Genomic DNA, 14,974 nt, shown 5'->3' with positions numbered 1-14,974 from the left:
CTCCAAGGGGAACTTGAGAATAATAGGCATGGGGCCTCTTTCCTAATAGCTATCAACTGGTGATCAATTAATACTTGAGGATGTGCTACATCACTAACATATCTAAGCGCACTCCGTTAACACTGTGGAGGGCAGTCCCGTCTTCAGAATGTTAAAACTGGCCCCAAATGATTTAAACGCAATCATATTCTAGAGACAATGTGAGAACAGTTATGTTGATCTCAACCTAGCCTCAACAGAAACTACAAAATAAATGTGGGGTGTTTGAGTGGCTCAGTCAGTTAAGTGTCCAACTCTTGATTTCAGCTCAGGTCATGATCTCACAGTTCATGAGTTCGAGCCCCACGTCGGACTCTGTGCTGACAGCTCAGAGCCTGGAGCCTGATTTGGATTCTGTGTCTTCCCCTCTTTCTGTCCTTCCTCTGCTCATTCTCTGTCTCTCCTTCTCTCTCAAAGATAAATATTAAAAATTAAAAAAAAAATAACAAATGTGATTCCCCAAAATATGTTAATTCCAGGTTTGAAGATGTTTGAAAGAAGAAAAAAAAACAACCCTAAGAGTAAATAATAAACTATGGACCTGTCAGAGAGATCAGTGACCCAAGTGGCACTTACTTTGGCGACAGTGACTAAGCCGTCATTGCTGTTCGGGTCTGTCTGAATGGCAAATCGCCCTGTAGGATCCCCGCCGCTGATTCTGTACATGGCATTCCAGGCCGGCGTATGGGGCTGATCCTTATCAGTCACAGTTAGATTAGCTACTATGACATCTACCCTGTTTTCAGGGACCTCGCCATAGAACTACAAGAAAAACAAACCTCAGTTAGACGAGCGATGCGGACTGGTGAAGGACAGCGTGTCTTGATGACCCTGCTGCCCTGATTTTACTGCCCCATTAAAGCTTTATTACCCACAGTCAACGAGGAAATCAGTAATGCAGGTAATCACAGCATTTATGTTTGACTTTAAAAATACTATAACTTTTCTCAGCAGACAAAATTTCTTCCAAATCATGTTATAGTTTCATTAATATTAAAATTAGTGTCCATTTGTGAGTCCCTGGGTGATTCATGTAGGGTTGGAGAAAAGGATTTGTCTGAGGGAAATCATTTTACTCAAGAGATAGTGTCTGTATGCTGCCAAAGTTGTATAAATCAGTCAGGTAATATCCATTCAGTTTCGTGTACCTCAAAGTATTTGTAAATATTTTGTTATTACAGCACAAAGTATTTTTAGGCCATTTCTTCCGGGTAGCATGTTTCAACAACTTCATCAGTGGATTTGGAGACTAGGAAGGAACAAATCACTCAGGTGCCTCATTTAAAAGCCCTGGTGACAGAAAACGTCCAAGCGAGTGGTCAATTTATAATTAGGCTGAGCAAGTCACACCTCTATTGAACGCATTTATAATTCATGACAAAACTTTTCAGTAATGGACCACAGACCTAAGTTCTGTGAATGACAGTCTGTACTTACTGTCATAGCAGTAAACTCTGGAGGATTGTCATTGACATCTGTCACCGTGATGACAGCCGTAGCTGTGTTTGAAAGGCCGTATGTGGGATTGCCTTCCATGTCTGTAGCTTGAATTATTAACGTATACTGTTGCACTTTCTAAAAAGACAAAAAGATAACACCTTAAATGAAACTAATTCCTCAAGAAGACATAGCAATTGTTTTGTAAATGGCTCTTTATTACACACACGGAAAGCACAGCATCATTCATTCTGATTAGCATTACTTGAAATTTCCCATAGCGTTGACTTTAACTTGAGAAGCACAGGTCTGGTTCTTGTCTAGAAAGATGTGACGTATATTTTCACCTCTATTTGTGGAAAAGATAAAAGATGCATTGCAGATGTGTGAATTCACAGAGAAGCTGAAACTTCCACTTGGTCTCAACCTTCCCCTCTTCGGAACTTTGCAACATTGCGATCAAGCGTTCCAGTCATTTGGTTTGTTTACCTTCTCATATGTTAGTTTCTACCCAGTTTAGGATAATGAAAAATCTTGAAAGTGTGTAAGTACATATATACATACACATACATACATATATACACCCACACACGCACACACGTATATACATAGATTTTATTTTACAGGGTATACATATGCTTTCTTTTAATATATTCTCATATATGTTCTCTCTATTTTAAAAGGCTTGATAGAATATTTTGTCCTACTCCCCATTAGCACATACTGTTCACAACTATATAGAAGAGATATATTCTTAAATGAAGTTAAAACCTAATTAAAGGGTTTATGTTTATGTCCTTAGTCGTAACTACAAAACATAGTGGTACTTAATAGTTGCATACTCAACAGATTGCCATTTCCGCCTAATACTCATTGTGCCCACATACCTATGATGGTATGTACATACATCTGCACGTACATGATTATTACCAAATAAATATCACTGCTTTCAAGTTCCTAATTGAACCTCTAAATGGGGAGCCAAATTAAGCTGCACTGTATCTAAGAGAATATCTTGAGACTGAGAAGTCTACAGCACTAGCTGACAAATATACTTTATATTAGGACAACCTAACCAAAATGATTTACTAAAGTCGTTTGAAATCTCTGTGGAAATTAACACAGATAAAAAATATAGGTCGTTTCATACATGTTAAAACACTGAACAACAAAACTCACTTCTTCATACAAAAATAAACTGTCACTGCAAAGTACAGTTTTCCCTGATTCTAAATATAGCTAACATTATGAATGGCCATTCTTAAAGGATTTCTGGAGCTTGGCTAGAACAGACACAAATTGTAGCTTGTGATTTAGTTGTTAGTGGGAAGCACAAGGAAGAAGTGAGTAGGAGAAAAAGCCAAAGCCCACATATTTGATTTTTAAGTCTCTGTCCACCCAAATGCCAAATTCTAGCAGTTAATTATTTATTTGTCTTCCTAAAAAAGAAAATACCATACTTATTAAAATAAAAAACAAAAAACAGAGGCATAGTGATATTTGAACCATTTAAATTTTTCTTAACCCATAACACCTCACCATAATGTTTATGTAGGCTAAAATATTTCTCAATGATTTCCTTTCCCAATCAAGTGTCATTTCAGCTTAATCCTCTCATGGTTAGTGAGAGAATTTTGTAGGGCACTCAGTTCAGCTTCCCAGCTGAAAATCATGAAAATAAAAATTTGTTATGACTTTGAAATGCCATTTCTGTTAACTGCTATTTGCAGAAGCAGATGAGCATTAAAAAAAATTTTTTTTTTATTTTGGTTTTGGTTAAAGAAGATAAAAATCTCACACAGATACTGTATGGAAATACAACTCTTTGTAATGTCTACTCTTTAAATTATAATGTCTACTTTAAAATTATATAAGCATAATATATACAATTTTCCACTGAGCTGAAATATTGGGATCAGTAGCTAAAACATGAAATTTCCTACTGCTTCAAGTTCGTTTTAGAATCCTTAAGTTACAAAAGACCATTGTTGTTTCTAAAATACAATGTTTCTCCAAATAAATTCCAACTTGGTAAATAATAGAATCTCTACTTTCATACGCTCGGTTGGTAAAATGTTCTTACATTTAGTTAGGAAGACATGACAGCCTGTTTTAGACAACCAAACTATTTAGGGCTTCTTGACTAATTTAGTCCCTGGGCATCTGGTTCGGAATGACTGACATTTAGGTTTCAGAAGAACTTGACTTCCCATCCTTAATCCCACATCTGATTGAGGGGATTTTGCTTAAAAATGTTTCCTTACTTCCTGTTTCTAGATGGGTAAAATCTCAACTCACCTGCTCGCTATCTATCCATCCTTCTCTCCCTGTGACTCACCTATCTTACCAAAGCTTTATATCACCTTTTTATCCACTTACCCTACACCTTGAGCTGTTGGTATTTACATTCAGGTGCCTATTGTGACACTACGCCACTGCATCTGGCATTCCCCTCAGGCTAGAATTGTAGTTCTCAACCGAAGTAATTTTGTCTCTCTCCCCCCCCCCCCCCCCCCCCCCCGCAAGGGGACATCTGGCCATTCCTGGGACATTTTTAGTTGCCACAATTGGGAAGTGCTACTGACTTCTAATGGATAGAAGTCAGGGAGGCTGCTAAACACCCTATGATACACAGGATAGGCCCCGCAGAAAAGATTTATCTGATCCAAAATATCAAGGGTGCCAACACTGAGAAACTCTGGGCTTGAATACCTTTCCCTTCGCCCTGAACCTGGAAAACACGAAGTGGAAAAGCCACCTTCGATGACTTCTGAAAGTCCTGGAGGCAGAGCTGTTGGCCGGTCTGGGACACACCACTAGCACTGTTTCCAGAATTATATGGCTTGCTATTGGTCTGTATGTCTGTCCTCCTGGCTGTGGACACACATACACGCCCCTCCTCAGGGGCCCTGCTTTGTCAACGTTTGTGTCCCTGGTATACAGTCTAATGCCTGACACAGAGCAAGCAAGCGATAAATGCTTTTGACTTGGTGGTCAGATGAGTGAATGAATGAGAAACCCTCGACCTTGTATCACATTATAAAAATCATTCCAGGTTTGGAGAAAAACATCTTGTTTACATGGTAGCTATTATTTTTTTTTCCATTGAATCATATACTGGGAGTATAAACTAGCTCAGTTTCCCAAACTACAGTGATTCATACACCATCTTTCCAAGGCTGCCATATCCTCATATTTCTATATCATGAGTCACTTAACATTTATCTTGACATTCACTCCCTTTTAAAAAACTTAATTTATTATAAAAGTACTGTAAATGGAAAGCCAGCATCACCTGCCATAAATATAACTGTAAAAATAAACACAACAGGATCCTTGCACTCTGGCAGTCTCTACTCGATGGAGGAACATCTAAAGACTGTGGTCTCTAGTCTTCTCTAGAGGCTTCCCTACATTATCAACTGAAATCATTGTACCTGTGCACTTTTGAAACACTGAGCTGGAGAGATAGAAGTGAATGAGGAAGTGAGAGCATTCAGTCATTCAATCTGGCAGACATTTCATGAAGGTCTACTGGATGCCTGGTGATGTATTTCCTTGGAAAAGATAATGAACAAACCCAGAGATGGCCTTGATATCGTTAGGTGATGGAGGCAGATACTAATGGTTCACAGGAGCAGATATACAAAGCAACTGTAGTAAGAGTACGAAGAAGTGAATCAAGGGCATCCAAACCAGTCCAGTCCTCAAAGTCTGGAGGGAGTAGTGAATACAAGAGACATTTTGGAGGTAAAATGAGAGGAACCTGAGAACTGAACCTATCAGTGGCTGGATGGAGGGCACGGGAAGGCAAGTAGACCGTGATTTGGGGAGACTGGGGACGTGGCCCTGCTCCCATGAAATAGGACCTTGATCAAGAATCGCAGGTTGAAGGAAATGACAGCTTGCTTTGGATGCACTGGGTTAGGGGATGGACTGTTAAGTAATAATGTCATGAGAACTTAGAGAAGTACAGGTTTGTGGCCCTGTTCAACTTCTTAAATGCTAAGCCCCGGTTCCTTCATCTGTGAAATGGGGCTGATGGCACCATCTGCCTGGTGTGTCTGGAGTATAAAAATTTTGTTTTGAATGTTTATTGTATGCCGACATTGTTCTGAGGGCTTTGATGAGAAAAAAATAACATTTATTGAGATTGAGTATTAATTATGTGTCAGGCACACTGCTAAGCACTATGCATTATCTTATTCAGTCCTCACAGTAATCCCATAAGGCAGGTGGATTTTTTTTAAGCCTCATTTTCCAGATAAGGAAACCAAGGCTTAGGGAGGTGAGGAAGTTTGCCCACTGACACCCAGCCATAAGTAGCAGAGACAAGATTTGAACCCAGGTCTCTCGGGAGTCCAGAGTCTGTACCATTAATTGCTCCACTGTATTAGGACCTTCCAAGAAAATGCGAATATGTGCATGACATGGGTGCATCCAGGTAGTGTAGGCAGACAGAAAGCCATACTTCAAGATGAGGAAGAAGTGGGAGCTGAGCATGAATGTGGACTGTCCTTTCGAGGAGTATGGTGCTGAAACGAAGAAGAAAATCTTGGAACGTGAAGGTTCCTTCGGGGTTCCTGTTCAGGGTAAAGAGGAACACATCAGCCTCACAAAATATTGGGAGCAAGAAGGCAGATATATTGTCTATGTAACATAGTCTTTGCATATCTCAGGGAAGGCAGAGACTACGATGGGTGACCAGGGAGGGGTTGTGGACTGACTCTCAAAGAGTGAGGATCACCCTGCTATTCAGAGATGGGAAAGGAAATCTGCAGGCAGAGAAAACAACGGGAACAGAAGAACACAGAGCTTCAGATTTGTACAAGGAATTGCACGTGGCTGTATGAATGCCGGGCATCTTTGCTCCTCAGCAGGAAGCAAGGAATCCCAGGAGGTTAGACCCAAAGAAGGCTTTGAGACCAATGTCACGGAGTGTTTGGATCGCCATGTTAAAGGGCTCTGATGTCATCCTATGGGTGATGGAGCGCCATTTTACCCCAGGGGACACACAGCATGTTTATAAAGACACTTGTGGGGTTTGTAGAAAGGAACCTGTAGAGAAGGGAAGACCAAGACAGAGGGACACAGGAGAAAATGTTGCTGACAGCACAAGTGAAAACAGGAAGGCTTGGAAAACAAGAAGTAGAATTCTTTCTTTGCCATGAGAAAAGGATGAGGAGGAGTAAAAGTGATAGCGCCCACCCAGTAGACGCGGAGGCTGGATTTACGATGGCGACAGGGGAAAACAATAGCTAATATGAATTGGGCACAGTGCTGCATGCTTTATACCTCGTGTTACATAACCCGTACAGCCATCCCATAAGGGAGGTCATAGTATTGGGCCCGTTCACAGATCTGGGGACTGAGGTTTCAGCTTAATACACTGAAGGTCAAATAGCCCACAACGGGCAGTGCCAGGATTTACACCTCCTGAAGCAGACTGTGAGTCACCAGTAGTCCTACCCGAGAAGGGCACGAGATGGGCCATAAAGAGAAAGGAGTGGAGAAAAGAAAATGCCAGGAATAGGCACCACCGAGTGATGCAAAAAGAAGTCAGGTGGAGGTAAAACACTGAAGCCTGGCAGATGTGGTAGGCACCGCTTTAGGCCTGGAAAACCTGAACAATGGATATTTTTCTAAACCCACAGATTGAAGTAAAATAAAAAACTGAATCTCAGTAAGCATTTCAATGATTAGGAGTTCAATCGCTTGTAGGTGTCATATATCCTGGGAGAATGACAATTGAAATTACTTTTGACAGAAAGAAAACTGTGAATTCTAATAGAAATAAAAGAATCTCGGACCTGCACGAGGCCTGAAGAAGTCACAGTAATTTATCCCTGGCCTCAGGCAGAATTACCATAAACCATCTGAGATAGATACATTTTTTTTCCTGTTAAATGACTTTCAGAAATGGAAGGTTTTCCATAATTTTCCCTAGTAACTCATTGTTGTGTTTAATAATTTCACTGTCAAGAAGCTATTGCTCACACATGATTCTATCGTTGCAAATCCATTTCCACATCCATCTCATCAGGGGGTGGTGCATAGCTGCTTCTGTCCACTGCAACATAAATTCAACCACGATGACATAGGACTTCAGGCTTCCATTCTCTAAACTAAACGCAGTCTCTCTGGCTTTTCAATTTGGTTGTTCTGCTTTAGTAAAACTATCTTTAATTCTCGATGCCTCTTTCTTGTCATGAAACAGCCAGGCTGAATGAGGTAAGAATACTGCTGTGTGCACACAAGATGAAGACCCATTTCTGTATTTCACAATGGAGAGTGTGGATGAAAGAGAAATACTTATGTTGGGGGGATGAGCTATACCTACATAGAATGTGTGCAACTTGGCACTCAAGACAGAATACTAAAAAATACCCCATGTTCTCATACCAAAATATGCATCCATGCTAAGTTTACTGGCATTTAAGAATGGCACTTCCTACAGTAATGGAAGAGGTGAAAAGACATACGTGTTTCAAATATCACTGAACCAGAAGTCCTACTGCAAAAACTAAATTTCAACCGTTTCCAACCCAGAAGATTCCTGGAAAAAGAATCGTTGATACCTGGAAGTTAACAGGTGCAACGTAATAGGCATACATCTAACGCCTAAGTAAGGCTCTCAGCTAAGTTCAGTTGTGAATAAAGTAATCTCGATTGTTCGTACTACTTTAGTAAGGTGTTTCTAGCACAATCTTGCATATATAATTAATTGCAATACCAATGTTTTCTTCGATCCAATTCAAGTGAATGCTACTAAGGCAAATGAAGCATCATAAAACCAACTCCTAAAATCCTTGTCAATATTATTTATTGTGGTAAGTATAATGTTTCCTTTTGACATACATAATCTGAGGTCTCGTTACTATAAAAGCTGGCTCAGCCAGAAATCTACAAAGCACAAATGTCTATGTGTTAGCACTTTGATAATTCTTCAAACAATGACTACTGATGGTCAATAATGACCTTGAGAATCTCTTAAGAAAATGGGCAGAACAGAATAAGGAGTGTAAAAGATTCATTAGGGGCAGAGTTTTCAGGAAAGGATAAAAGTGGGGCTTAAACTGAAGATGAAGAACTGGAAGGTTCCAAATCAAGAAAAAAGGTGCAAGGCATTCCTGGTAGAAGGACTCACATGAACAAAAAACGTCGAGGTGTGTAAGAGGACAGTGGGTTGAGGTCTGTCACAGTGAGATGAACATTTGGAATTAACCAAAATACCCATTCCCTCTCAGACTGTGACACTACATGGTATTTCACTGCTGTCAACATTTTATGCCTTTCCAACAAAAATTATGCCAGAAGTCTGTTTTTCTCCATTTACAACTTTAAAGCCTTGTCAGTGGAATTAATGTCATTGCTAGTCTTCAAACCTGCTCAGTAAGTTAATCATAAAGTTAAGGGGCAAGTTTTAATAAAGGGGATAATCTCCTTTAACAAAACCAGTCTATCCACAGAGACTACAAACACTCCACCACACACATGTTATGTGTGGCCTCTCAAAAATATTAATGTTAAAATTTATCCTAAATTCATGCACACATTATTTGGGCATGATTGTTAATTTAATTCTTCACAAAAACCTTTGAATGTGAGGGAAAACTGAGAAAATGCCAAGAATTAAAAAAAGTTAAATACAGATGCATCTAATTAACTTAGTTGATTACACACTATTTATTATATGGACTAACAATGACTTATCCCGTATGCATACATAATTCAACTAATGTGAAGTTTGGCAGAAAATAGCACAAGAGTTCTTTAAAAAAACTGACGTTGAATAATACTGTGGATTTGTTATTACCTGGAGATAAACTGCATGTGATACCGCGTACCTTTATGATTAAAAACAAATTCAAATAGTTTTTGGTTGGCTTACTTCTCTATCAAGTCCAGCTGCCACGGTGATAATATCACCAGTCTCATTGTTGATTGTAAACATGTTGGGCGAAGGGGTGCTTGGAGCCTGGGACAGGATTCTGTACCTCAACATCCCGTTTAGGGCGTTTGGATCATCAGCATCAATAGCAGTGACTGTCATCACGTATGTCCCTAGACACAGTATACATGGAAAATGAATGGTCACCCTTCACTTCGGTCTCCTAAATAGATATACCTCTAAGGTATATTTGCCTTTTTGATCAATCTTCATTTTACTTCTTCAAAACAAACATTTAATCATTTAGACTTGGTTAAAAATGCTACCCATAAGAACAGTACTCACTTTAAAAAATATAAAACACGGTTTAAATTCTTGAAAGGAAAACTATTAAAAATGTATACATTTATAAAGGTTCATTTTTTCCATAACTTAGAAGACAAGTTCACTCTACGACTCAAAGAAAGGATCACTTCAGACCTTTATTCATATAAAGTGCAAACAATAATACAGAATGCAACATATTTTATGACCACTGATACCTTTTCCTATGTCATATTTTCTTCTGCTATACAGTAACATCAGAAATGACACACTGAGCATGATTCTCCTCAATGCCTAAGTCACTTTCTGAAAGTAAGCTGTGTGCACAACGAGGCACACTCCATTTACTCAGGTCATAAGGAATCATTCCATGCGTTACTGTTTTGGTACATTGAATAGGGGTTTGGCATTGTGGTTCGTTATTTCCTAGGAGATTACAAGAGCACTGCAACAAACTCAGGGACTTCAGCTATATTAGATATTTTGGAAAGGAAATCTACAAAGCATCAGAACCAAATAAGTTCAAACTAGCTACACAAATTGTGTAATTTAGAAGCAGAGAGCAAAGTAGTTACTATTTAGGAAGGTCTGTTCTGTGGGAAATTTAGAAGAACGGGAGTAAAAAATTTTCCATCTCTAACTTACCTTCTTCACGAGTGCTCTAAGCCCAGTTCTGCTTTAGAACCTCTCCATGGTATAGTTTTGCCCCAGAATTCACAGTCTTGACCACATTATTCAAATCTCGTTTCAGAGTTTGCTCCTCTAAGCAAGACGCTCTTATTATGTGCCATCTCTACACCCTTATTATTTTTTAAAAAAAAAACTTCATTGCATATTTCCTTGCTTCCTTTTATTCTTCTCCCCTAGAATGTAAGCTCCAGTAGGGTCGGAGCTGTTACCCACAGGGCTGGAACAGTGCCCAGCACACAGCACAGACCCTACAAACATTTGTTGAATGAACAAATGAATGGTTAAAAAAAAATATGTTCCCAGATGTTGAGCCAAAATACTGATTATAATGCAGTTTAACTCAAGATTCTTACAGAACAACCACAAGAAATATATGCATGAAGCGTCTCTACTTCTCATGAAGATTGAGTCTTTTATTTGGTGGGGGGGCTTTAATGGAAATTCATGATGAAATGCATAATAAATATATCTTTAATGGTTTACTTTTGACAATTTTTGTGAAGCAGTACTTTTTAATAGAAATAACAGAGGAAAAAAATAAATGATTAAACCAAAAAAAATTTTCCCCATGTTAAAAAAACTTTATCTCTAGAATATGTGGACAAGACTTGTGTTTTAGTAAGGATACGTTTAATATTCTTTGATTTTATAGTATTTTAAAATACCAAAGAAAGCTACTCCAGAATGTGCCTCAGAAGGAGCCACAGATGGTTGAACTTCCCGCACAGTCCTGTCCTCCCCTGTGGCTCCCCTCACCCCCACCTCTTCTTCCTTTCTGAGGATATAGACAAGTGCATTTGGATTGAGAAAAAAATGCCAGTTAAAGCATATTCAGTTATAGGCATAAATTGGGCATATGCATGAGAGCTACTGGTATAAATTGATATAGATGACAAGGATAATACGTAGCACAATTTTAAATATTGAGGCTTTTTTTAATACAAAATCAAAATAATAATAATAATAATAATAATAATATAGCTAATGAAGTCCCTCTAAACACCAAATCATCTCAGGAAGGTTGGAGAAACCCTCTCTCCTTTTCCCATCTCTCTCTGAACGGATTTTCATGTCCACAAGTTTTCCAAACTAAACTGGCCCCCCCTAGGCTTGCTCTTCTGAAGTCTACAGTGTTTTCAGTACAAGAATCAAAAATCTTAGTCAAACACCACTTCACAATGGTGAGAAGCTTTGGCAATCGCTGCTTCTAGGCTAGGACACTTTCCATGACACTAAGCTGAAAAGCGCAGGCTGCAGAAGACATTCGGGTCATGCACAAGTAAATAACCAGTGTGTCCACAGGGCAGTGATCACAGCTGCCTCCAGCCCCCTTTCCGCTTTTGGCTTTACCTCACTGCCTGGTCCCAGGAATACCAACTACCTTTCAGACTCTCTGACTGCGTTTCACGTGCTGCTCCGACTAATATGATAAAATCTGTACTTTATGAATGGAAAGCCATTCCGGTGCTCACTTTTTCCTGCCCTGACTTTATGAACCACAGCCAAATGAAAGGAACCCATAGATCCTATACTATAGAACCAAAAATACTGTAGTGTGTACTTTTTCAAAGGTGGGAAGTGTTTTCTCTCTTCAGTGGCTTTTTTCCTAAGTTACCTTCTTTTTTCCCTAAAATCATTTTGTATGAAAGAAAATAACACTAAAAAGGCTCACATGATTTCTCCTTTTGCTTATACCCCAGTGCTGTATTACACTGCATTTCCTGAATCTCTGAGTTATGATTTTCAAACTTACCGGGCTTGGACCCCTCAGGAACTGTCCCATTCCAAACCTGGTGTAAGAACTCTGGTCTGTTATCGTTCATATCAATAACATTGATGACAATGTCAATGGGGTTCTCCACTTGGTTCCCGTTAATATCCACTGCATGTGCCCTCAACTGCAAAAGTAATTAGAAGACAAAACTATTTAACAGGTTTATGTCTCCAGTGAGAAGACAAAACAGACAATGACTGCACTACCAAAATAGCAAGGATGAACCAAGAAAGTGAAAAAAAAGCTACTCTCCCCGTCAAAATTTAAGTTAGCCAAACTTCATATGATTAGGATAGATATAGTAGTAAAAAGCCAGCAAATGCTGTCTGCTAGGCATTGTGCTCAGAGTTGTATGGATTTTAACTCATTTATTCCATATATGAAAGAGTAAGGCAGAAATGATAACTACTTGAAGGTGAAGAAATTGAGCTTCAGAAAAAGCCAGTTCTGTCCAGTTCCCAAATCCTTTTGCTAAATCCGTACATATGAGTCCGGATAATTAACAATGTACTGGCACAGAGTAGTTGTAAAGATTAAGAGAACAGAACAGAATTTAGAAAGAATTTGGTGCGCGTAGGGAATTTTGACACTGGGTGTTTTTGTTTGTTTGTTTGTTTTAATTGTAAAATCACTCATAAACATTAAAAGTGCCTGCGTATTATATAAGACTGTTGTTCCTCTCCCAAGCCCGAGTTCTCAGTTTTACAGGTATTCTAAATATTTCATTTCTTTTTCTCTTTAAATAAATAGAGTCACTTGGCTACTTTTGGCAGAATATCCTCAAAATCTTTTAATCCAGCACATAGAGATCCATTGCATTCTTTGCAATAGCTGTGTAGTGCTCCATTGAATTGTTTCTTTTTAACTGGAATGCTTCTGTGATTTTCCTGGTGATGTTGCCTGTTGGTTTCTGTTGGGCAGGCTTCAAGTTAAAGACACATCAACATATCCCCCTTTTCTTCATTTAGAAGTTATTTAATGCATGAAGCAATGCAAATTTTATTATTGCCTTTCAACACCAATAAAAATAATCCTTTTTTCCTTCACTTAATATATTACATTAATAGAGTCTTAATACTGAAACATTCTTGCAATTCTATAATTGAGTCTATTTTTTTTTTATGAGTATCTCTTAATTATGTGGTGGCAGTAAGAATCTGCAGAGGAAGAATTTGCCCCAAAACTGACCTGAAAATATTTATTTCCTGGTCTTAACCACAGGAGTTCAAATAATGAGAATTCATTCAGGAATAATTATTTAGAAGTTTTGTATTGATATTATTTATATTCATAAATTTGAGACTAGTCTAATTAGAGACTGGTCTATTGTGTGCTATCTTCATCAAGTTTCTGTATTAATGAGATTTTGTTTTTATGGAAGGTTTGAAAGTTTGACTCCTTTCTTAAACCTTTAGAACAATATAAAAAGCGTCAGCATTATATGTTCCTTAAGGATTTTATTTATTTATTTTTTCTTTAAGGATTTTAAAAGAACTGGTTGATGAAACAATCAAGGCCTTTGGAAGAAGGGAGTGTTGAGTAATATTCAAGGCAGAAAACACTGTTGTTTAATTTTTTTAAATGTTTGCACCCAATGTGGGGCTCAAACTTATGACCCCGAGATCAAGAGTTGGATGCTCTATCACCTGGACCAGCCAGGTGCCCACCCTCCGCTTTGTGAGTAACCTTCATTTGACTTATTTTTTTATGCTCTGCATCCAACATGGTGCTTGAGCTCATGACCCTGAGATCAAGAGTTGCACGCTCCACTGACTGAGCCAGGCAGGTGCCCCTTGAAAACATTTTAAATTTCTCATACACTTATTCACATGTTTAGATCAGGGGGAGTCCTGCTCTACTACATACCAATATTTTAATAATTTTCAAAACTTCAATCATTTAAAAAGTTTTTACAAGTGCAGGGGCACCTGGGTGGCTCAGTCAGTTAAGCATCCAACTTCAGCTCAGGTCATGATCTCACTGTTTGTGGGTTCGAGCCTTGCGATGGGCTCTGTGCTGACAGCTCAGAGCCTGGAGCCTGCTTCGGATTCTGTGTCTCCCTCTCTCTCTGCCCCTCCCCTACTCCCGCTCTGTCTCTCTCTCTCTCAAAAATAAACATTAAAAAAATTTAAAAAGTTTTTAGTGCAAAAATTCAACACATATGTTACTATGCAAAGTAAGAATCTAGAAACAAACACATACATATGTGGAATAAAAAGTTTTGAAAGACTAAGTGTAGATGATAAATTCCTGGGAATACTAATTCAATACATGGGACGATTGACTATAAAGGAAAAACAAAGTGGTTCTATATATACCTCTCTCCTTTTAGTAAAATAAACCCGACAGAGGTTAAAAATATAGAGGCTAAATACATACATACATACATACATACAAAAGAGAAAATTGGGTAGATTAGCATCTTGGGGTAGAGAAGGTTTTTAACAACCATCTCTAAAACCAGATTGTATGATAAAATTGAAAAACACAATTTTGCAATGCAAGAACTATGAACTATAGTAGGGTAAAAATTATTAACAAAGCTTAAAAACAAACAACAAAAGGGGAAAATATGTGACAAATTAAATATTAATATCCCTTACTGTTAAGAGGTTCCTAAAAAAAAAAAAAAAAAAAAAAAGAAAAAAAAAAAGGTAAACAATCCAAAAGAAATTTCAACACAGGAGTAGGGAATTCACTACGATTAGATATTCAACTTAGCCAACTTAAAGCATTAAGATCTTTTTTTTTCAAATAATATTGAATAAATAAATGCCTAGAATTGATAATGGTATGGAGAAAGTATATCTCCTATGTAA

The 14,974-nt window shown here is 38.3% G+C and overlaps 1 protein-coding gene across 3 annotated transcripts in view; it reads right to left on the bottom strand.

Moving 5' to 3' along the window:
* CDH2 (cadherin 2) overlaps window positions 1-14,974 on the bottom strand; it is a 214,138-nt gene that overhangs the window by 42,410 nt on the left and 156,754 nt on the right. For all 3 annotated transcript variants that reach the window (XM_049620262.1, XM_049620263.1, XM_049620264.1), the window contains 4 exons: window positions 12,135-12,279; window positions 9,368-9,540; window positions 1,477-1,614; window positions 616-801 (listed from right to left, as the gene is read on the bottom strand). In XM_049620262.1, the coding sequence (XP_049476219.1) occupies window positions 616-801; window positions 1,477-1,614; window positions 9,368-9,540; window positions 12,135-12,279 (642 nt within the window). The remainder of the gene's footprint in view (window positions 1-615; window positions 802-1,476; window positions 1,615-9,367; window positions 9,541-12,134; window positions 12,280-14,974) is intronic.

The sequence above is a fragment of the Panthera uncia genome (assembly GCF_023721935.1).
Source record: "Panthera uncia isolate 11264 chromosome D3 unlocalized genomic scaffold, Puncia_PCG_1.0 HiC_scaffold_8, whole genome shotgun sequence".
Taxonomy (NCBI): domain Eukaryota; kingdom Metazoa; phylum Chordata; class Mammalia; order Carnivora; family Felidae; genus Panthera; species Panthera uncia.
This window is presented reverse-complemented; position numbering and strand designations above follow the sequence as displayed.